General features: G+C 36.2%; 1 protein-coding gene across 6 annotated transcripts in view; it reads right to left on the bottom strand.

Annotated features, from left to right (window-relative positions):
• Positions 1 to 24,105, bottom strand: part of ZCWPW2 (zinc finger CW-type and PWWP domain containing 2) — a 156,410-nt gene that overhangs the window by 6,611 nt on the left and 125,694 nt on the right. For 4 of the 6 annotated variants that reach the window (XM_060109643.1, XM_060109638.1, XM_060109640.1 and 1 more), the window contains 3 exons: positions 15,766 to 15,812; positions 5,457 to 5,515; positions 4,307 to 4,374 (listed from right to left, as the gene is read on the bottom strand). In XM_060109643.1, the coding sequence (XP_059965626.1) occupies positions 4,307 to 4,374; positions 5,457 to 5,515; positions 15,766 to 15,812 (174 nt within the window). Of the gene's footprint in view, positions 1 to 824; positions 1,027 to 2,848; positions 3,362 to 4,306; positions 4,375 to 5,456; positions 5,516 to 15,765; positions 15,813 to 24,105 lie in introns of those variants that run through there. The other 2 variants (XM_060109641.1, XM_060109642.1) reach the window with 2 other exon arrangements.

Here is a 24,105-nt window from a genome sequence, read left to right as displayed (position 1 = left end):
GATCTGGAAAAGTATGCACACTGCCTTTCGATCAAAGGGAAGACAAAGTAGTGGATGACTTCATGAATCAACCAGGGTTCATAACACCAACTTGACTGATGTCAAATTCTACTTCCAGAGCAACAGGAGCCTTTTCTAAACAGGTATTCCTATACTGTAAAGGCAGAGAGTGCAAAAATAATTCTCAGAAATTGCAGTTACTGTAATCTACAAACTAGGTTATCAAAATTGGTCAATGATCTCCTCCAAAGACAGAGAGAGAATGCACGCCTGTGCTAACTGCATGACCAATCAACTTCTATCAGTCCTCATTATCCTGTAGTTTTCCTGACTTGCTTCAATTTGTTGTTGAGTGATAGCTGCTCTATCAAGCAGAGAAAGTGGAAAAAAAAAGAAAAGGAAAGAAAAAAGTATCTCTCATACTGAAGTCCATATCTGGCTTTTAAAAATGACTTTTTATAAAATAAATCAGTTTTTTTCCATTCCTGATAAGAAATAACTTACTGTTTGTCTCAATAAATCAGTCACTTTTTAAAATAAATTTATTTATATTTTATTTATTTATTTTTCACTGTGTTGGGTCTTCATTGCCACACGTGGGCTTTCTCTAGTTGCAGAGAGTGGGGGCTACTCTTCGTTGCGGTGTGCATGCTTTTTTTTTAACATCTTTATTGGAGTATAATTACTTTACAATGGTGTGTTAGTTTCTGCTTTATAACAAAGTGAATCAGCTATACATATACATATATCCCCATATCTCCTCCCTATACCTTGAGTCTCCCTCCCACCCTCCCTATACCACAGTGTGTTCTCATTGTGGTGGCTTCTCTTGTTGCGGAGCACGGGCTCTAGGGCTGCGGGCTTCAGTAGTTGTGGCACGTGGGCTCAGCAGTTGTGGCTCACGGGCTCTAGAGCACAGGTTCAGTAGTTGTGGTGCACAGGGTTAGTTGCTCCGCAGCATGTGGGATCTTCTCAGACCAGGGATCGAACCAGTGTCCCCTGCGTTGGCAGGCGGATTCTTAACCACTGCGCCACCAGGGAAGTCCAATCAGTCACTATTTTAAAAGCCTTCAAATGTATATTTATGAAGTTTTCTTTACTCTCTATTTCTCTACTAAATGTCTAAAGAAGCTATTTCCTCCCTTATATAAAGAGGCTACTGGTTGGGTTATTTCAAACCTGGCACTGAAAAATAGCATCTTAACTAAACTTTCAGGGCCATTTCAATGCTGAAATTTTGAAGCCATTTTTACAGAAAAGGAGGGTGAAGAGGAGGAAAAAGCACTTGGTTTTGTTTTGTTTTCAAGTAACCACAAACCCTCCTCTGTGTGTTCATGATTTAAATGTAGAGATGAGTGAAATACAGGCTGAAGTGGAATGAAGAAGAGGACACCTTTCTGGGACACAAACAGAAACAGGAGGCACAAAGGCCGAGAGGTTGAAGGTGACTCCAAACCAAGAGCAGGTGGGCAAAGTTTGCCTTGAATGGGAGACAGCACCCTTCTCCCCGTTAGCCTTTTACACCCCAGACCCAGGTCTTAAGCTTTCATCTCCTACCTGGGCTCAGCCACCATCCAGACCTTTCCTATATTAGCCATTCTCTGCCATGCTCACCTATCTCAGGCAGCTAATGAACACATCCTTTGCTAACTTATTAATTAATATCAGTAGATTATTAGTTAATCCAGGGTACTATGTCAATCTTTTATCTATCAAAAGTTTAATACACTGCCTACTCCCCAAAGAGAAATGAGGTATTTACCAACAGAAAACACTGATACAATAAAACAAGTGACAAAAACTCAAAGACTGAAAATAAAAGAAGTCAAAATCAATTCATTAAGGAAGATACGAAAGGCATTACATTTAAAAAATGCTTAGACCAACTACAAGTGCTGTAAAGAAAACCCATAAATTTAGCTTTAAGCTTCTGGTACTCAAAGCAACCAAGGAAATTGTTGCAAACTTTGATTAATTTTAAGAAGCTATATGATCTTAGAAAAGTCATGTAACCTATTAAGTACCTCAGTTTCTCTACTGACAGAATGGGAGTTAAAATAATATCTACCTTATCTATCTCATATAGATCTTGTGAGGGTTAAATAAATTAATATATATGAAATGTTTCGAAAAGTGAGGACACATACTAACTGTTACAGGTGTTATCATTATTATTATTGTACTATTATTTCATCATCATCAATGGATTTTCTTTTTCATCCCTAAACACTGAAAAAAAAAATAAGATAAGATATTCCTGGTAGCAATTCTCCAAAAAAATACAGACATGCTCCACAAATAGCTATTTCTTTGATTAAATCTCTTTTTATAACCACTTTTTAAAATTGAAGTATAGTTAATTTACAATGTTGTGTTAGTTTCAGGTGTACAGCAAAGTGATTTACATATATATACATACATATGTGTATATATATTCTTTTCCAGATTCTTTTCCATTATAGGTTATTACAAGATATTAAATATAGTTTCCTATGCTATACAGTAGGTCCTTGTTGTTTACCTATTTTACATATATAGTAGTGTGTATATGTTAATCTCAAACTCCTAATTTATCTCTCCCTCCTGGCATTAGATTAAATCTTTATACAGCCATGAATATACGGTTTAATTTATTTAATGATTCCTCAATTTTTTCTATTATTTTCCAGAAATAGTCCTCTCTTTGTTGGATAAGAGGGCTTCTACTGCATTTCTTTATTACAGATGAAGAAACTGATACTCGGAAAGGTAAAGTAGATGCACTTAATTGACTCTCCCTTGGATCTTTAACTAAGGGAAAGAGAGAAGCAACTGTAGAGCATAAAACCCATAATGGACTATCACAGCAGGGGCAGTAGACTAACAGGAGACACATTAGCACCGGGGAGTGTAAGGAAAGAGGGTTCAAAAGTGGGGTGGAGATTCAATAATCTGACGGTATAATTTTCCTCTTGCTCGATCTAGGACTGATCTTACCTTAAGCTAAGAAGAAATGAGAGATCTCAGAGGCCTGCATCAAGGGATCCACAGAAATATGGGTAGTGGGTAAAAAATTTGAGGAGGGTACAAACTACTGAAAAAGAACTGCTCTTTCAGGAAGTAGTCAGCTCTTACAAAGAACACAGAAGACTAGATGTTTCTGTTCTTTAGTTCAAATGGGATTGAGGAGTGGAACACTGATCAGGTAAACTATTTTAACAATTAACTACTGAGACTTTCAGAGCCATACAGAACATGAGACTACTGACAGGGCTTCCCTTTAGTGGTAGACTACTGAGATGTGTTCACTCATTTACATGGAAGAGTCATTTCCAGTCAGTGGATTCCTGGCAGCCATGAATTTCTTCTGTAGGATCCTGTGCTAGTTGGAGAGGAGAAGGATCCAGCTGTAGTATCAGGGTCACCTGGTGGTAACTCAGCCTAGGGATAAAATGACTTTTGCCTTTCTACAGGAATATCTGAACTGATCATGTGAGGCAAAGGAACAAAATAACCAAAAAACCCCAAAAAGCACCTTAAATAGCGGGAAAGCAGTAGCAGAGTGTTTAAGAAGAGATAGAAACAACAGAATTTTGTAGTGGTTTAGGAGAGGAACCAAATAAATTTCTTTTTAAAAAATAACTACCTCGTCCTTCCTCTGCTTGCTTTCCTTTCCTTTACTGAGACTGAAAACAAATGGCGTATTTAGCCAATGGAAATGAGAGCCCCGTAGGATCTGGGGGTGGCTTCAAGGATAGGGTGTGTGGCACAATGACTTCTCTGGGTTTAACTGGCTTTGAAACCTCTTTGTATGGCTGCCAAAGTTCCACCTAGCAAACAAGCATGTGCCTGCTTTTCAAGACCAATGAAAATGTAGGAAAAGTAAAGTGCTTCTGAAAGTGAAGAACTTCTCCCTGCAGGTGACATTCTCCCTACTGTGGTTTAACTCCAATGGCAATTAATTCAGCTGGCAGCCCTAAGCTGCTGCTTTTTTTCCTTCTCCCCCTTTGGAACCCCTAGGACCCCAATAAATGTGGAATAGATAAGTCTGGATTGAAGCATATTGATGCTGGTATTTCCTCCCACAACTGCTGATGCTTTATTTTAAAAATTTAAATATATGACAAAGCCAGAGAAAATTTAATTCAAGGGAATAGAAACCTGAAGACAACTGAAAAGCCCTAGTATGTAAATCAATACCAAAAACCCACTAATGCTTCTCATATATGTATACATGTACATTTTTTTTTCTTCAAAGGACTACAATTATATTTGGTGGAATTAAATACAGGTAAAAGAACTAAAAGCAGGACAGGCCTTCACATACCCATGTTTTCCTTTGATAAGGCATCATCTGAACAAACACGTTCAAAAGATGATTTCAAAATAGCTTTCCTAGAAAAAGAATTTGACAGATTTATTTTCAAAAGATCAAGCATGTATATTTAAATGACCGTTCATGTATATTCATTGGTAACTGTAAATTATGAGTATATATTTCCTACCTTGGGGTACTTTTTCTTTGTTGTTGTACACAGTAAGTAAGTCAGTGAAAAACAAAATAATACTGATCTGAGCTCTCACTAGGTGAAAACCACTAATAATCTACCCAGCACTTTACACAGCCTTTTTCGTGTAATCCTCCCTCCAAAAACCTACCAAGTAATTGTTACTCTCATTCTGAGCATAAAGAAAATGATGCTCAGAGGAACTAAGAAATTTGACAACATAGGAAAATGGTTGAACGTGACAGTATTAAATTCTGTCAGACTGCAAAATCCATGTTTTTCCCACTACACCATGTTGCTGATTTAGAGTCAGAAAACATCTGTTCAAATGCATTTTCTCTAACCAGAAGATCTTGAGAAAGTCACTTAACTTCTTTAAGGCACAAATTCTTCATCTTTTAGGTGGAGATAATTATGATATACCCTTATCTATTTGATGGGGTTACTGCGAAGTGTCAAGATTAGGAAGTGAAAGTCCTTTTTAAAAATTTAATTATTCATCTTCTAAAAAAGGACAAAGAAGAAGAGAAGGACTATCATATTAGGCCAGTCTTTGTCTTTGAGCAGGACTCCTTTTCACATAACACTGATTACTATCCATTAAAAAAATAAATAACCTGTATGGCTGGTTCAGTGATAAACACTAAAACTTGTCATCAGTGACTTATTATAAAGGCTTATTTCTGGTTTGCATTACCTATTTTTAAACTAAAAACCTGCTTCTTATCTGGTTGCTCACATGATATTAATCTTTGAAACTTATAGTTCAACACATTTGTACCAACATAAAACTTTCTCCATACTTCTAAGACTACTACTTATCATTTTATTAATTCTTTTAGAAAATTTAAAACGTATTTCCCTAGAGAAACAAAATTAAGAACCAGGGGGAAATGTCATATAAAAATTAAAACCAATATATATATATTTCAATTTTATCATAATAGTTTTTAATTTAAAAAAGCATACCTTTTCCTTTTCCTAAATTTGGGCTTTTTCTTTTCAGTATTATTTTTGGAAGCTTGCATCTGTAAAATAACAACAAAAAGATCAGTTAGTTCATATGGGATATGATGAGTTCAGCAATAATAATGGATCCTATATGGTCTGAGTAAGTTAGCCCAGAAGAAAAACTCTGGCCCCCAGCCCTAAACAACGTATGTAATTCTAAGTCAGCCACTTCATCATCACTGCAATTCCACTGACCTGCTCAACTTCTAGAAATGGTCGACTCATCCAGTACAAATGCCTACCCCCTATATCCACTCTCCTTTCCTCTCCTTCTACAAATACACAAAAATACTAAGTAAAACTACGTTTAAATTTTAATTCATATATGATCTTTAAAGAAAGAAAAAGAAATATTCAGATGCCAGAAACATGTGGAATGCAAAGCTATACATTGGAACTGTATAGGTGGGAACTGACATGGTGAAGACCCACAGAGAATTTATACCAGAGAAGGGCCAAAAGGGCTTGGGACTGGGGTTTTAATGTCTAAGCAAGGACAAGATGAAGGATGTGGAGGAACTGGAACCCTCATACATTGCTGGTGGGAATGCGAAATGGTAGAGCCATTTTGGAATACTGTTTGACAGTTCCTCAATATGTTAAATGTAGAGTTACCCCATGATGCAGCAATTCCACTTCTAGGTATATGTCCAAGAGAAATGAAAACATACGTCCATGTAAAAAATTATGTTTGGTCATAATTATGAAACTATGAATGTGCATAACAGCATTATTCATAATAGCCAAAAAAGTAGAAACAACCCAAATATCCATTAATGGATAGATAATATGTGATATATCCATGTAATGAAATATTACTCAGCCTTTAAAAATAGTGACACATACTACTAACACATACTACAACGTGGATGAATCTTGAAATAATTATGGTAAGTGAAAAGTTGAAAAAAAGTCAGACACAAAACGCCACGTTGTATGATTTCATTTATCTGAAATGTCCCGAAAAGGCAAATCCATAGAGACAAAAGTAGATTAGTGATTGCCAGGGACTGAGGGGATGTAGAAATGGGCAGCGATTCCTAATGAATATCAGGTTCCCTTTTGGTGGTATGAAAAAGTGTTCTGAAATTAGATAGTGGTATTGGTTGACAACTGTGAATATACTAAGAAATACTGGATTTTACAATTTAAAGGACTGAATAAGTTATATCTCAATGAAGGTAAAAAATTTTTTTAAATGCAGTGACATGGAAAAATTGAAAGTAAGGAGATAGATACAATATATCAATGATTATTAACCAAGGGAATACTGCTACAGTGTTACTGGTAGAAAAAAGCAGATGTTAAGACAAAAAGCATAATCAGAGATAAAAAGGTTATTACTTGATGCTAAAAGAAACAATCTACCCCCAAAATATAATAGTCCTGAACCTGTATATACCAAAATCTTAGCCTTAAAATATACACAGAGAAACAGAATTACAAGTAGAAGCTGATGAATTTACAGTTAAAAGGGGATATTTTAATTTACTTCTCATAAAAAAAATTATATCCTAATAATTACTCAGGGGAAGTTTGTATGAAACATTCAGGGAATTCATATTATTATGATGCTAAAGAGTAAGTGATCTTCTTTTTGTGATCTTCAACCTCAGGTAATATTCAAATAGTTTTTCCAGGACTGTTATATATCTATATGGTAAAAAATATGTATAGAAATATTGTTGTCTAAATCATTGAACTATATCTCCAAATATAATGTAACGCTATTATTTCTATCTTGTTATTAAGGATCAGCTTATATTACATGCATATTTGAGTATGAATTGAAATGCTGGTCACAAGCGGAAATGAAATTCAGGTAACAAAGTGCAAACTGCTTTATAGGTACTAATAGAAAGAAATACTGCTAGACGACTACCATAAATTATGGTGAGTTGTGCTGGTCATAATAAATTCCTTTTCTCCTTTGTTAAATACTCCATAGCAGCCAAAATGGACTAGTCAATATTTGCCAAACACCCTGTGCTTTCCTGCTCCAGCCTTTGACAATGTATGATGGATGGAGAAGGGCACTGTACCTGGAAGGAGAGGGTCTGGATCTGGACACTGACTCTGGCACCTACAAGCGGGATCACCTTTGGTAAGTCACTGACTACTCTAACATCCAGCAAGAGCCTGGCGTAAAGTAGACACTTAATAAATATTTTCTGATTAAATGACCATTCTGCATTTCAGGGTCTTCTTTTGTTAAATAATGCTAAAAAAATAACTACCTCAAGGTATTTGAGGGAAGATTAATTACATAACATGCCAGGAAGTATCCAACAGTGTTTGGCAATTAGTTGATGTTCAGTCACTGTTTCATTGTTATACCAGTCCACCGGGTCAGTGTCAGAACTCTATCCTTTTTCCTTAGACCATACGACAGAGGGAACTTGGCACTTTGATAAGGCTGGACTTTGGTGGTGTATTAGTTTCCCAAATCTCCCATAACAAATTGCCACAGATTTGGTAAAGCATCAGAAAATTATTGTCTTACAGTTCTGAAGGATAGATGTCTGTCTCATAAAAACACTTATCATTGGATTGAGGGCCCACATTATCCAGGATGAGCCCATCTCAAAATCCTTACCCAAAGGATTTGCAAAGATCCTTATTTCAAATAAGGTCACATTCTGAGGTTCCTGGTGGACATATCTTTCGGAGGCTACTATCCAACCCAGTACAAGTAAGACACTAAAGATTACTTTATCTAATCTATCTCTTCTTCTCTTCCTGTTTTGCACAGCTGATTCTCCTATGTTGTCCAGTCCAATGCTATTCAGAACAAGAGCCATGACATGACAGAACCTGCAACATCTGAGAGCTTGTTAGAAATGCAAATACTCACGCCTATCCCAAGTGTACCAAATCAGAAACTCTGTGGGTGGGGCCTGGAATCTGTACTTAAATAAGGTGACTCTAAAGTCTTCCAGGCACTGATCTAGCCCACACTCATCCACACAAATATACTGCTATACAAGTGTCACTGATTTTAAAGAAAACAAAGCAAGTATTAATTCTTTTTTTGTTGGACATAAAAACAAAGAGGTGTATGTATAGACAGCATATGCCATTTACTGAAAAAAAATTAGCATTGTGGACTAGAATGGCAAATGAGAGAACTGCCTTTTATTGCAAAGGACAGAAAATCTATAAGAATTGTGTTTACATCAGATTAATATAATCTGCATAAACTGACTTGGTATTGCCCATTTCCTTAAGCCACTATTCATCTAAATTAAAAACCTTTTTTTTTGGCCGTGTGGCATGCAGGATCTAGTTCCCCAACCAGGGATCGAACTCAAGCCCCCTGCAGTGGAGGCATGGAGTCTTAACCACTGGACCTCCAGGGAAGTCCCAAAATTAAAAACCTCTTTAAGCAAGAAGAACAAGTTTGTTAGCTGTGCTAAATCTGAGGGTGTAAAATTTTGATCAGCATTTTATGCTCACAGACATAACATAAATATGTTTTGTAACCTTTTGAGAATAATTGTCAGTCAGTAATCACTAAAGAGTTGCCTACTTTGACAGAAGAATGAATCTGTACCTTGAATAATGTACATAAACTCCTTGTCAAAAGTCATCATATAGAAGGAAAAGCCAATATTCTCATTCCCCTTTGGTAAATCTGCTGGGAAATATATGCTTGGAAAAGGATGAAAACTGTTTTCATGCAACATCATAAAAGATGGTTATAACTTAATCTGAGTATCTGGAGAGTACCAATAATAAAGTTAAGTCTTCGGGTCCAGATAATATTTGTTTTTAACACTTCTTTGAAAAGGAGGGAAGGTTGAAATGATCATTTTCTAGCCCTATTTAAACATGATTTCAACAGATCATCTACAAATCCAGTGTTTCTTACATAGATGTCTGCTAATGACCAATGCTTCACTCTCGTCAATCTTCAGTAGAGGGGTATTCCTGTGAGATTTGGACAATCAGAGACCAGTCCCTGGCAACATGACTTATAAACATCTAGTTGTCCCTTGCACCCTCTTCAGCCATGAGTAAGTTCACACTAAAGCACTGTGGATTTCTCTGCTTTGAGGAGCTTACTAGAAAAAGTACTGGAGTGTGTGGTCAAGCAGTGAGCTGAGACACAGGAGAATATTTTCCCCTAAAATAGAAATTGACCACTAGACCACCTTAAACAGAAGGCATGAAAAGGCCTTCTATTAACACCTCCTAATCTTGGCTGAGGACAGAAGTAATAGGACACCTCAAGGAACTATATGACTATGTACTTCACTGATAAATTCTGAAGTCTTGCACTTGATTTTTTTTTTAACAGTCTTTGACCATCTAGCTATACCAGTGATAGAACACAGAAATTCAGGAAGTTTATTTTTTTTTAAATAGCACAGATTGTACTCATATTTGTATAGAGCTTCAGAATACTAAGGACTAACAGGAACAGGGTGTCCAGAGAGGAAAGAGTTCCATGGAAATCAGAAGAAAGCAGAACTTATATCAGTTGTTTATCTGATTGAATGAAGCTGGTAAGTTAGATTATTTGACTTGCAATTGGACACTGTCTAAAAATCCTAGTCTGTTAAAAACAATTCCTATTTGTGTATAGTTTTTCCTAAGTCACTAGATATTTTAGCAAGAGGAATGTTGGGAAAAGGTAAGATTTCTCAGGAAGACTTTCTAGAATCTACATATTTCAATTAAATTCTAAAAAGCTGATGTACAGAGAATATTCAATGATTATAGTACCCATATTACACTATTCTTTCTGGACTAAAGAACAAATTTTGAGACCTTCATTATCTATTTTACCACTTTTCTCTCCATCAACTTGAGTAGTAAGGATAATTGGCCTGATTCTTTAACCCACGATCACTGTCAAATTCTGAACATTAATCCTCAGCAACATGCAAAAGATGATCTCCCCAACATAGGAATAGACAGACTCTGCACAACAGCACAATTTTTTTTAAAAAAAAGACTATTCTTTAAAATATTTTATCTGGATCCAAGTCTTTACATCAGCTGAGAATCCCAGAGGTTGAAATGAAAGACATTCTTGAACCTAGATTCATGGAAGGAGATGCAAGATACACCTCCCTTTGATCTGGGTGACTGTGTTCCCAGTATGTGGGGGAGTACAGATTTAAGATGTGTACCTAATATACATATTTCATAACAGAGCAAATTATTTTTGAAGCAAAGTAAAGGTATTAGTACATAAAAAAAAGAAAAATATCACCCCAAAGTCATTATAATTTTAAAGAATTTAAAAGTAGTAATTTATAGGTCTTCAAAGAAAAGAAATAGGCTTATGTTGTCTAATATAAATAAAAAGTTTGAAGAAGCTAGTATGGGCAGACGCCAAATGTTTATAAATTTAAAATTAAAGATTCATTCTAATAAGTTATATGTAAATTCTACTAATTTTCACTGGCATATTTTTTCCAATAATAACAACTTCCCTCTGCAAACAGGAAAACAATAGCTATTTCTATTAGACATAGAAAGATCATTTTTAATATCTAGTGCAATAGCTACATTCAAATTCCTTTTGTATGTTATATCCATTTTTATTATTTTATTCCTTTTGTATGTTATATCCACTTTTCTATGGATTAGTAAGATTGGTTTTGGTTTTAATGGAATGGGATGAGGAAGGTGATGGTGAATGAGAAATATCCCAAACTTTGGAAGAAACCCAGATTCATCGTGTGTGTAGCTTGATGTTGGAGTCATAATTTGTGTGTCTGGATGAGAGAAAGGACTATACTTGTAATGAATATAATCAACAAAACTGAAGAAAGCTGCATAATACAACCTTTAGTTCCAAGTAACAAAGGACAACACCTGCTCTTCATGTGATTAGTAGGACTCAAGTTGAAAAGGTTTTTGTATCTTAACAAAAGAGCAATCACATTTTGTAGAATTCTTTTTATTGCCTTCTGGCTCAAAGTTAAAATATAGAGTAGAAAACGTGGAGAGTTATGGTTGAAAAGTTTTGAATTTCTGGAATCTGTGACACTAGATTTTAAGTATTACTAAACTTGAATTCCAAGTGAATTAATACCTTGAGTGAATTTTCAAATGGGTATAATGTGTAGAGAAACAAAAATTAATACAATTTTCTATTATTATAAATGGTGACATTTTAAAAATGATATTTTGTTTTTTAGTAATTAGGATGAAAACACAGCCCTGTGGGTGGAAAACCTACCCTTTGCAAGCCGTAAGCCGGCTGCTGGACAACAACCTGAGAGCTTGGAGACCAGCATGGCCCTCACACTAGGATGCTGTCATTTTACTTCCAGGGAAGAAAAACAAAGGGATTTTCATGCCTGCTATACTCACCCCGATGCCCACTTCCCCTCTATCCCAGCTCCTTCCATTCCCACTGCCCATCTTAAGAAAACTACAAGGAGGTCAGAGGTCAGTTTGGCTGAAGTCAGATCCATAAACTGAAAGTCAAGTCAAAAACAGGGTTAAGCCAATATATAAGTCCCATAGTAGACTTTTCTATTTAAGAAACAAATATAATCATCCACACCAGAAAAGAGGTACTCTAAATCAAGGGGTCTTTGCTTGTTCTCATAAATGGTATATAAAAGTCTCTGGATATCAACAATTAATCCATTTTGCCTAATTTTACTACTTTCCTACTAATAGTTATCCTACAGAATTCCTATAGATTTTAATTCAAGATAAAAGAGGTAAAGCTTGCAACCTAATCAGGCAGGTTTAGTTTTTAAGTTACTAAAGAATATCTTGTTAAAAATCATTCCCCTGGAAAGCTGTTTCATAATACTGCCATAGAGTGGCACAGAGTTTGAGAACAGGGAAACTGAAATTAGTACAAAAAGAACTTTCTATGTGAAGGTTTCCGCTGATGATTTAAAGTGATAAATGGACAATTTTCTATATTAATATATATTTATTTATATATTTGAAAATGCAACTCACATCAAAAGAGTACATTTACATCTTAAAATTTTGGTTAGGAAACTTTTTGGGGTAATGAAAATGTTCTCTATTTTAATCTGGAATGGTAGTTACATGGGTGTATACACTTAAGAAAAACTCATCAAACTCCACCCTTAAGATCTGTGCGTTTCACGGTGTTTAAATTTTGCCTCAATAAAAAAATTAAATTACTAAAAAGGTTAATCAAGTGAAAGAAAACTATAGTAACTAACAGCAGAGAAAATGGCCAAATGATGATGGAATACTTGAATGATTCAAGTTTTGGGAACACTGGTCTATGGAAAGGTGAAGAAAAGTAAAATCCAAAAGGAAATTAAATGAGATTTGAAACCTGGCTGTGACTCTTCCCAAGGGGTTCCTCTACTTACTATTCTTTCCTCAGGTATCTCTCTGCCTGGTGCTAGAAGCCAGCAGTAGAGATCTATTATAATATTTATCTTTGTGGAAAGATGCATATAAAGCTAAGTGAATCAAGTGAGTTGCAGTACATGAATTCTACATTAATAAGCAAGCTTATTAATTAGCACAAATATCCAGATATCTACTCATAAAATGTAAGCGACTTCTGTAATTGGGCTAATGAAATTTTCCTGCTTAAGAATTTCTGCAATAATTTGGGGGAAAATTTTTTTATCAGAAAATATAATAGCTTGAATTCCTCATACATAAATGTATAAATCAAGAAAGTGGTCATTAATTTTGTCTTTCAAGAGGTATAAGTTAAACTCTTGGCATTAATAAAAATAAAGTGTTAGAAAAAAAGATATGCATATATACATATTTTCTATATATAAACTAAAAAAATTTAGAGGGGGCTTCCTGGTGGCACAGTGGTTAAGAATCTACCTGCCAATGCAGGGGACAAGGGTTCGATCTCTGATCTGGGAAGATCCCACATGCCATGGAGCAACTAAGCCCGTGCACCACAACTACTGAGCCTGCACTCTAGGGCCCATGTGCCGCAACTACTGAGCCTGTGTGCTGCAACTACTGAAGCCTGCACGGCTGGAACCCAAGCTCTGCAACGAGAAGCCACTGTAATGAGAAGCCCACGCACCGCAACAAAGAGTAGCCCCCACTTGCCACAACTAGAGAAAGCCCACGCACAGCAACGAAGACCCAATGCAACCAAAAATAAATAAATGATTTTTTTTTTTTTTTTTTTTTTTTTTGCAGTATGCGGGCCTCTCATTGTTGTGGCCTCTCCCGTTGTGGAGCACAGGCTCCGGACACGCAGGCTCAGTGGCCATGGCTCACGGGCCCAGCCGCTCCGCGGCATGTGGGATATTCCCGGACCGGGGCACGAACCCGTGTCCCCTGCGTCGGCAGGTGGACTCTTAACCACTGCACCACCAGGGAAGCCCCATAAATGATTTTTTTAAATTAGAAAAAATAAAAAAGAGATCCTTATCCAATTAGTAACAAATAATGTGGGAAAGCCTTAGTTAGAAATATGTAAAATTCTACATTAAAAAAACTAAAGAAAAAATGATAGACATTTCTACGTGTGTGCATTCACTTTATAAACATGTAATTTCTCTCCAAATTAATACATAGATTTTCTACAATACCAATCATCACCTCAACAGAATTTTTCTTGGGAGACTTAACTAAATATTTCTAAAGTTCATCTGTGTGTTGTTAAAACTAGTTAAATTGTGCCTTTATTGAGGTTTCCATGGGAAAGGAAAGGTAGGGTAGGGTAAACAGTTTAGGACTGGCTACTTTGAATAATTCTGGAAGGCTTTGGTCTAGAGGGGTGGTCTCCATTGGCTGGAACCTGGGCCTGGGATAATTTAGGGCAGGGGCAATACTGGCTTGGTATTTCAGAATTTGATAAGAAGGTAGTTGGGTGATGTGGGTTTGGAATTAGTTGGTGCATATGAAAGATGTACCCTGTGCCATCTAGAAGAACTGGCTAGTCTTGGGAGGGACAGTCCCTCCCCAAACAGAAAGGGTTTTTAAAATGTCAATTCATCATAATATACATACATACATACTATCTGAAAAACTAAACATGCAAGAACTATGAAAACAATTTTTGAAAAAGTAGGGTAATGAAGGATCACCAATCCACACATTAAAGAAAAGATAGAGAAACAATAATTACAGCAATTTAGAATTATTTTTAAGACTAGATATGTGATATAGAAACAGATATTTTGACATGTTAAATGCCGTATGTTATGTTATGAAGAAGGTATACTATATACTATAAAGAAGATAACAAAAGAAAAACAGTAAAGTAAAGAAGGGAAAGATTATTTATTAGTCAATAAATGGTATTCAGATAACTGGTTTTAGTGTAGGGGAGGAAAAATGTCTTTTTCCTCTATCTTCTAAGCTCTCGGTTGGGGCCCCTGTAACAAAAGATAGATTAAAAAGAGAAAAGCATACAGATTTATCTAAGGTAAGTTTTATGTGACAGGGGAGCCTTCATAAGGAAATGAAGATCCAAAGAAGCAGTTCAACCTATAAATCAATCAATCAAAGTAAAAAAAAGCCCATGGAAGAAATGGGCAAGGATATGCATAGGCAGTTTTCAGAAGAAATATGTCCAATAAATACATGAAAAATGCTCAACCTCACTAAAATAAAAGAATAAATAACAGCAGATGGAAGTAACAATGGCATATTTTTCTCCTTTCAAATATTGGCAAATATGTAAAAATTGGTGATATCTAAAGCTGGCAAGGGAGTGGGAAAAGCATTGGTAGTGGTGGACACAAGGAGAGAAACTACTATTCGAGAATACTGTCACTTAAGAAGACTGTCAAGGCTCAACCTACCCCAATCACAGTTTTGACAGTAACTAGAGTTAAACATATCTCCACACACAATGTATAGAACATGTTAAAATTTAAAAATTCTTTTAAAATGCTATTAACTTTATAAATTTTCATTAAAAGGATTCATACAAATGTCTGATATTGTTCTCTACTTAACTTTAAGGTAAAGTCCATATTAAGCTGTGAATTTTAATTATTTGAATTTTCTATGAAGATTGCATACATTATAATAACATGACATATTAAAAATATTTTAGTATATGAGAGTATGTACAAATAAAAGCAATTGTTTATTTGTTAACTTACAATATTTTCTATTATTCTAATATTTGATAATTCTATAACATTGATACAAGTAACCATAAATATTAAATTCCTAGTGTCAATTAACATTTAGAAGAAAAATTTGATTATATGCCATTTTGATTTAAAATATTAATTTACTTTTCTTTTAAAAATAGTGTTAATCAGATTGAATTTGAGGTCTGTATATTTGATTTAATAAAACATGATCTTACCCTTTTCTTGGCCACCACAGCAACTCTGCCATCTGCTTTGGATTTGCCTGTAAGATAATAAGGTATGGATGCTTCAAAAAAGTGAACTACACTCCTGTTCAAATAAATGCAACATTACACAGTTAGAATTTTCTACTTTCTCATACCATGATATGTGTTTTCAGTGGTTCTTTTGATCAAAATGCTAACAAACTCAGCTCCCAGAGTTGAGTAAAACGAAGTAATCCAAAAGTAATAACAAAAGTAATAACATCAGGGATTGGTATACTTATTTGACAAACCTCCTCCCTTAAATCTGATGGCTGGTTGGATGTCCACCAGCTAGCATCTAGTGTATCTCATTTCTAGACTCTGGTCAGCTTATGTGCTCTAGAGTATGTAGGATCTGGAATTAAATCCCAGCTACCTCTACGTGTACATCTATTGGGCTGGCCAAAAAGTTTGGAAAAACTCTAATGAACTTTTTGGCCAACCCTATACTACCAGCCAGACACATAATAAAGACTTCATAGAGACAATATCTTATTTAATCCCCGTGATAGTTTTAAAAGAGGCGTACTCCATCCGCACTTCACAGCATGAGGTCATGCAGTGGGGGCAGATCCATTCAACTACAAGTCCCTAAGCTTTATGCCTGCTGCCTCCATCTGGGGTCCCTGAGCTGCCAACAGTGCATCAGAGAAAGACTCAGAAAGAATGAAGAGTCTAATCAAATAGAGAACAGATGACCTTTGAACAACATGTGGATTAAAAGTGCCGACCCCTTGCACAGTGAAAAATCCACATATAATTTTTGACTACCCTAAAACTTAACAACTAATAGCCTACTGTTGAATGGAGGCCTTAGTGATAACATAAACAGTCGAGTAACACATATTTTGTATGTTATATGTATTATACACTGTATTCTTACAATAAAGTAAGCCAGAGAAAAGAAAATGTTATTAAGCAAATAGTAAGAGAAAAAACATTTACAGTACTGTACTGTATATATCAGTGCTGTAAGTTATCTGTTTACAAGATGAATCATCTGCCTGTCAGTACCTACAGCAATAATGTCTTCTATGATACAAAACACTGTAGATGTCATATGTATTAATAACACTAGACATCAAAAATTAAAAGATAATGTGAAAAAGAAATTCATGTTTAACAAAGAAACAGCAACATGACTGCCTTATGGTTGTCTAGTGCAATAGATATGATTGTTTCACAGTAGCCTTTCCTATACACTAATGAATAAATGGTTATCACATTTTTATGGCATAGAGTAGTACAGTCATACTCATAAGACAGGATGGGAAACACTGTTACATTTTGTTAAAAACCCCTTACCTGTGATGATAGGTTGATATGCAGTATCTCCAATTATGAGAGAGAGAAAGAGAGACATACTGTATGGTAATATAATTCTTTGAAAGCAAAGTTATAAGATAGTAAGAAAACTAACATGTTATTACTTTTATGTTAAACATCACTCACCTTATGCCTATATAAGGTTAGGCTATCCACTTCAATACACACCTTGCACACAATGTTCTACATGACGAATGCTTGGGTGCTGATGAGGACACAAAAAGTCTCATACAGTACTTGCCATACAGGTATTCGATTTTCACACGAAGATACTCTCATAATACACAACAGATAAGTTTATTAACTGTATGTCAAGATGATTATTTACTATTGATTGAGTAGAAGTGGATCATCATAAAGGTCTTCATTCTCGTCAACTTCACGCTGACTAGGCCGAGGAGAAGGACGAGAAGGAGGGGTTGGACTTGCTGTCTCAGGGGTGGCAGAGGCAGACAAAGTGGAGGAGATGGAAGGGGAGACAGGAGAGGGAGGCACATTTGGTGTAGCTTTACAGAAGTACATCTTAATTTCTGTCTGCTTTTTTTGCTTCTTCATTTCTCCAAAAATGTTTCTATATGGTACCAACCCTTCCACCGTTTGCTTTAGTTTCAGTGCCTGTATCGTACAAGGGTTCCTGTTGTTTTGCTTTAGCCCATATCATAGAAGAGTCCATGTCGTAAAAAGTCAAAACCCGTCTTGAATATTCGGAAACCTTCTGCCAGCTTGTCTGATGTCAATTTGTTTTCTGGCACTGCTTCTTCTACATCCTCTTCCTCATCTAGCCCTGGTTCAGAAGCACTCATCTGTTAATTCCTCTGGTGTGGTGTCTCTTAGCTCTTGAATTTCTCCAAGATCCATATCTTGAAACTCTTCGCCCCCCACCCTTTTTGCCTTATCTACAATCTCTTTCATGATTTCCTTGACTGGCTCCATCGTAAATCCTGTGAAGTCATGCACAACATCTGGTCACAGTCTTCTTCAGCAGGGATTTATTGTTTCAGGCTTGATGGCTTTCACAACTTTTTCTATAACAACAATGACATCTTCAATGGTATAATCCTTCCAGACTTTCACGACGTTCTATCAGTATTCTCTTCCACAGCACTGACAATTCCTTCCATAGAGCACTGTGAGTAATGAGCCTTACAAGGTCCTTATGACCGCCTGAATTAGAGACGTTGTGTTTGGGGGACAAGTAGGCCACTTTGACGCCTTCAGTATTGAACTCATGGGGTTTTGGGTGGCCAGGGGCATTGTCTAATATCAGAAGAACTTTAAAAGGCAGTCCCTTCCTGGCAAAGTACTTCCTGACTTTAGGGACAAAGCACAGATGAAACCAATCCAGAAAAAGGCTTCTTATCGGGCTTCCCTGGCGCAGTGGTTGACAGTCCGCCTGCCGATGCAGGGGACATGGGTTCGTGCCCCAGTCTGGGAAGATCCCACATGCCGCAGAGCAGCTAGGCCCGTGAGCCATGGCCGCTGAGCCTGTGCGTCCGGAGCCTGTGCTCCGCAATGGGAGAGGCCCGCGTACCGGGGTGGGGGGGGGGGAAGGCTTCTTGTCACCCAGGCCTTCTTCTTGTAGTACAACCAAAAGACTGGCAGCTGCTGTTTATCTTTTCCCTTCAAGTCTTATGGGTTCGCAGCTTTATGGATAAGGGCAGTCCTGATCATAAACCCAACTGCATTTGCACAAAATCATACAGTTAGCCTATTCCTTCCTGCTTTAAATCCTGATACTAGCTTCTTTTGCTTACTAACAAATATCCTTCGTGGCATTTTTTTCCAGAATGCACTTTTGTTTGCATTAAAAATCTGTTCAGGCAGCCATCCTTTCTCCTCAGTGATTTAATGGTGTCTGGGAACTTGTCTCCTGCCTCTTGGTCAGCAGAAGCTGCTTCTCCTGTTATCTTGACATTTAAGTCAAACCTCTTTCTAAAATTATCAAACCATCCTTTGTAGGCATTAAATTCTCCAACTTTAGATCCTTCACCTTCCATTTGCTTTAAGTTGTCAAATAATGACCTCACTTTTTCTTGAATCATATTAGAGTCTAATGTATGTCCTTCTGATAGCAAAGCTGCACCCACATTAAGGCCACAACTTCAAGATAAAAAGGTACTGCACAAAAAGTGCAAGGTTTTTGCACATGCTGGTGTAACCACAGTGGTGGCTTCACAAATTTCCTTTCCTTCTCTTTTTTATTTTTAAACAATGGTTGGATTCATCCATCTTGAAATGGTGGCAACTTCAGCTGCAGACCTCAATCTATGGTACACACCAAGCATGACTTATTTCTTGGGAGCACTTCCAACATCACGAGTGGCACTTTGTGGGTCCCATGGTGTTATTCAGGGTTTATGGTATTGCACTAAATATTATGGAAAATATTGGGCTGGCCAAAAAATTCGTTCAGTTAGTGAATACATTGTTCAATAAAATTCTTGGTAAAAATGAAAAACGTGTCTTTTATTGTTACTTAAAACCGAACGAACTTTTTGGCCAACCAAGTACATGAGAACCACGAGAAAGAACTTTCTACTGTGATATGCAACTTAGTGGAAAGACGAAGTGCTCATGCAGAGGTGACTGGTGTCACAGCGTTTTAAGCAGATGTGCACTACATTTGGGCTCACTGCTACAGCAGCAGGAGATGGCTAGGAAAGTATTACCGTAGTACAGTGTGTATCACAGTTATCTTTATGCAATCATGGTTTAATACTGCATTTTTATGCTTGTTTACATTTCTCTCGACTATGAATGGTTCCACATACAACCTGTGTTTGCATACATTTTGATAAATTTTAACTTTTTATAACAGATTTGTGCATATTTCATGGTAGTAAATGATAAAATAGACTAGTATCTACATATATTTTAATCATTCATGACATACCTTTTTCTTAATTTTTTCAATATTTCTAGGCTATGCACTTCATCTGTGAATTTTTTCAAGTTGTCACAAATCTCCCCCAAATTTTCCATATACTTATTAAGTGAATTCGTTGAAATCTGCGTGTAAGTGGACTCACACAGTTCCAACCCATGTTGTTCAAGGGTCAACTGTATAGAAAATTATTTCAAGATATCATTTTGATATGAGCAAAAGTATGTATGTGTGTATATTAGTAAAAATCATTGGCACAACTGTTGGATTTTTAAAAAATGTTCAATCTGGAATTCCATTATTGAATAGATTATATGTAAATATTTATTCATAGATATGTTTTAGAAACCTTAATATTGTGGTAATGAAAAATGGAAAGAGCTATGGACGTTAATTGTAAAGTTTTAGGGTTACATTTAACATTAAAGAAAAATGCATAGAAATTTAATTTATCAATATAGAATTATAATTCACAATGAACATGTAAAACAAACAAAAAGGATAAATACCCATGAATATAAGAGAAAGTAAATGCTTGCTATCTAAAAGCAAATTTTGTAGTAAAAAAACTATTTTTCATAAAACATAGAAATCTAGAGGAGCAGGTTATTATATTTATACCTACAACTGGCTGGCCACATGTAAACTGTCCTTTTTCATGTGCTCAGCTGTGTGCTTGAAATAATCCCTTCTTCTGGAGTACACTTTTTCCCTACTGATGAACGTACAAGACCATCTACCGACACAGATGATTCTTCAACTAGGAGAAATTCCCACCTCTTTTGCAAATCCATAGTCACCTTAGGCCATAGAACTTTCTAACTTGTACTGATATTATGGTTACTTCTATATATGTGTAAGCACTCTGCAAGGCTAAGATGTGCCTCAAGGCAGGGACCATTTTTCATATGCATAGGTGCTCAATTTTTTATACTTAATTAAATATATATGTATTTTATTCAAAATATTATATGGATCTAAAATATATACTGTACCTGAACAAATTAGTATAATTTATTAATTGAAATACATAGAATATTTACATGGCATAAGTTACTATACTAGACAGTGTAAAATATAAAACACTGTATGTTCTCAGACCTTCAGTTTCTTTACTGATAACCCAGCAGTAATATACTGGTATACTGTGAGATTTAAATAATATAATCTATATAAATAAAGCTCCTAAAACAATGTCTGGTGGATTTTAGATAATCAAAATGTTCTCTTCCATTTTAGCTAATTGGTATGTGTGTTAGAGAAAGAGAGAGACCTCCTTGTAGTACTAGGAAAAATAGTTCACTGATGATATATTTCACTATTGTCTCTTTTTAAGTGATTCCATCATTATTCCATTTAAATAATTATTTGTCTTTCAAACATAGTTGGGAATAATTGATGAGTAATGATAAAGTAGCAAAATGTTTCAAAAGAGAGGAAAAAATAAGATCGTGGCCCAGTGAAACCTGATAGCAGTTACAAGATAGAATAAATTTTGTTGTATCTAAAAATTTTTTTCTCCCTGTCCTTTTGAAGACCTCTGATAACAATAAAAATCACAATGAAATATTAATCTGTATGAATAGCTAAAACTGCACAAAAAGAAACACAGAAACTAAAATTGGATCCAAAGGACCCTGATCATATATTGAGAGTTAATGATAACAGAATAGAAATTTATGTTTCTCCTCAAAACGTAAGTCATTCTTATGTAAAATTTCCAGTAGGGAGATGAATTGGGAACAGAAATATCCAAACTGTTGTTCAAGGAACATTTTATGCTCAAAAGTTGCAGAATCATCTTCCAGTGCAAGAGAACCACTCTAATTTCAAATGCCAAAGGGAAATTCTAATGTAATACTTAAAAACAAAACAATAACTAGCGGTTTCTCTGATAGTAACAGTAGGTCCATGTTCAACTTCAGCAGCATTAACTACTTTCCAAGAGCTGCATTCTCCCTAGTGAGAAAGGTTTAATTTCCTCCCTTCAGAAATCTCTGCATGTAAGGACCCTCACACACAGAGTGAAAAGCAGTTAACAGGAAATGTAGATTTGGATAATTAAAAGGGCCTCTTCTGAGCTACATCCAAATCATATTTTTAAAGTATAAAAGAGAAGCTGCAGGTAGAAAATGAAAATGTTCCAAATGAGTAGAGATGGTTATGCCTCATGACTCATAACAGATGTTAAAAATTTTTATTTACAACCATATTAGAGAGAGGTACAAATATTAATATAAATCAATGGCTTCTCTTCTTTAAATAATTTTTCTAAAGCTTGTCCATTCGTGGCCTCAGAAAAACTGTCAGTATGTTCTTTAAACATGACAGCTGAGAGCATTTTCTTAAAAACAGAAAGGACAGTCCAGTTTCTTGTCTGTCAGTAAAGAGCTTAGAAGTCACCACTCCGTCCTAACAACAAGTAAAAAGATGAACAGAATGAAAATCAGTAACTCTTCTTAGATCCCTCAGGGAGTGAGTTCACAGGGCAAACCACTGCCCCCAAATTTGGAGAGACAAATTGCTTACTGGCAAATTAAAAGAACCACAATTTACTGGAGTTGAAACCTCACCAAGAGCCAATGCCTGGGAGGGAAATAGGAACTGAAATTCATGAAGTGCTGGAGGCTCAGTGTGAACAAGCCTGAGAGAGAAAAACCCCAGAGGGATCCAGTCCTGGGGGAGGGAGATGTACTTTGGTGAATTTACCTCCAGGAACTCCATCAAGTTCTCACAGTGCCAACTGGGAAAATTATTCCCTGTGCTTCAGGCAGTGGGAGGAAAAAAGTAACGGTTCTGAAATATGCCAGAGCTTTCAATTCTTCTAACAACACCTGCCCTCAAGAGAAACTATTTTACCAGAACCTAACCTACTGGGTTTTTTTCAGAGCCTAACCAGTCTGGGGGAAGGGAAATGCCCAAATCCAGTCTGCTGTAGCCTTCCATGTGGGGGAAGGGAATTCCAACTCCAGCCCCCTTCAGCCATCATGGACCACCTAAGCGGTAAAAAAAAAAATGAGAAGCACTCATGAAACTCAAAGCCCAGGACTGAGACCTAATCACAGGACTACAAAATGCCTCCCTAACCCCACACACCTTACCACTGCACTAGTAAAGTCCTCTTTACCACAATTGTTTTTACCTAGTACATCATACTCACCTTTCCACAAAAACTTACAAGGCATACTAAAAGGGAAATCACAGTTTGAAGTGACAGAGCAAGCGCTGTAAGCAGACCCAGATATGGCATAGATGTTGGAATTATCAGACTGTGAATTTAAAGCAACTACAGTTAATATACCAAGGGCTCTAATGTTAACAGCAGACAACTTGCAAGAACAGGTGTGCAATGTAAGCAGAGATATAGAAATTCTAAGAAATAATAAAAAAGAAATACTAGAGATCAAAACACTGTAACAGAAACGAAGAATGCCTTTGATGGGCTCATCAGTAGACTGGACACAGCTGAGAAAAGACTCTCTGACCTTGAGGATACATCAATAGAAACTTCTAAAACTGATAAAGCAAAGAGAAAAAAGACTGAAAAAAAAAAAAACTGAACAGAATACCCAAGATCTATGGGACAACTACAAAAGTGTAACATGCGTGTAATGGGAATACCAGAAGGAAAAGAGAGAGAGAAAGGGACAGAAGAAATATTTGAATTAATAATGACTGACAATTTCCCCAAATTAATGTCAGACACCAAACCATAGCCCCAGGAAGCTCAGAGAACACCAAGCAGGACAAATGCCAATAAAAACTACACTTAGGCATGTCCTATTTAAACTGCAGAAAATCAAAAATAAAGAAACTTCTTGAAAGAAGCCAGAGAGGGGAAATTCTTATCTTTGCTCCTTACCTATAAAGGAGGGAAGATAAGAATTTCATCCAATTCCTCTCAGAAACCGTGCAAGTGAGAGGAGAGTGGAATGAAATATTTAAAGTGTTGAGGGAAAACCCCCCACAAAATTAGAATTCTCTACCCTGTAAAATTATTCTTCAAAAGTAAAGGAATAGGGCCTCCCTGGTGGCGCAAGTGGTTGAGAGTCCGCCTGCCGATGCAGGGGATACGGGTTCGTGCCCCGGTCTGGGAGGAT

This window comes from Mesoplodon densirostris, chromosome 10 (assembly GCF_025265405.1).
Source record: "Mesoplodon densirostris isolate mMesDen1 chromosome 10, mMesDen1 primary haplotype, whole genome shotgun sequence".
Classification (NCBI taxonomy): domain Eukaryota; kingdom Metazoa; phylum Chordata; class Mammalia; order Artiodactyla; family Ziphiidae; genus Mesoplodon; species Mesoplodon densirostris.
The sequence above is the reverse complement of the archived record's forward strand: the minus strand, read 5'-3'. Positions and strand labels throughout refer to the sequence as shown.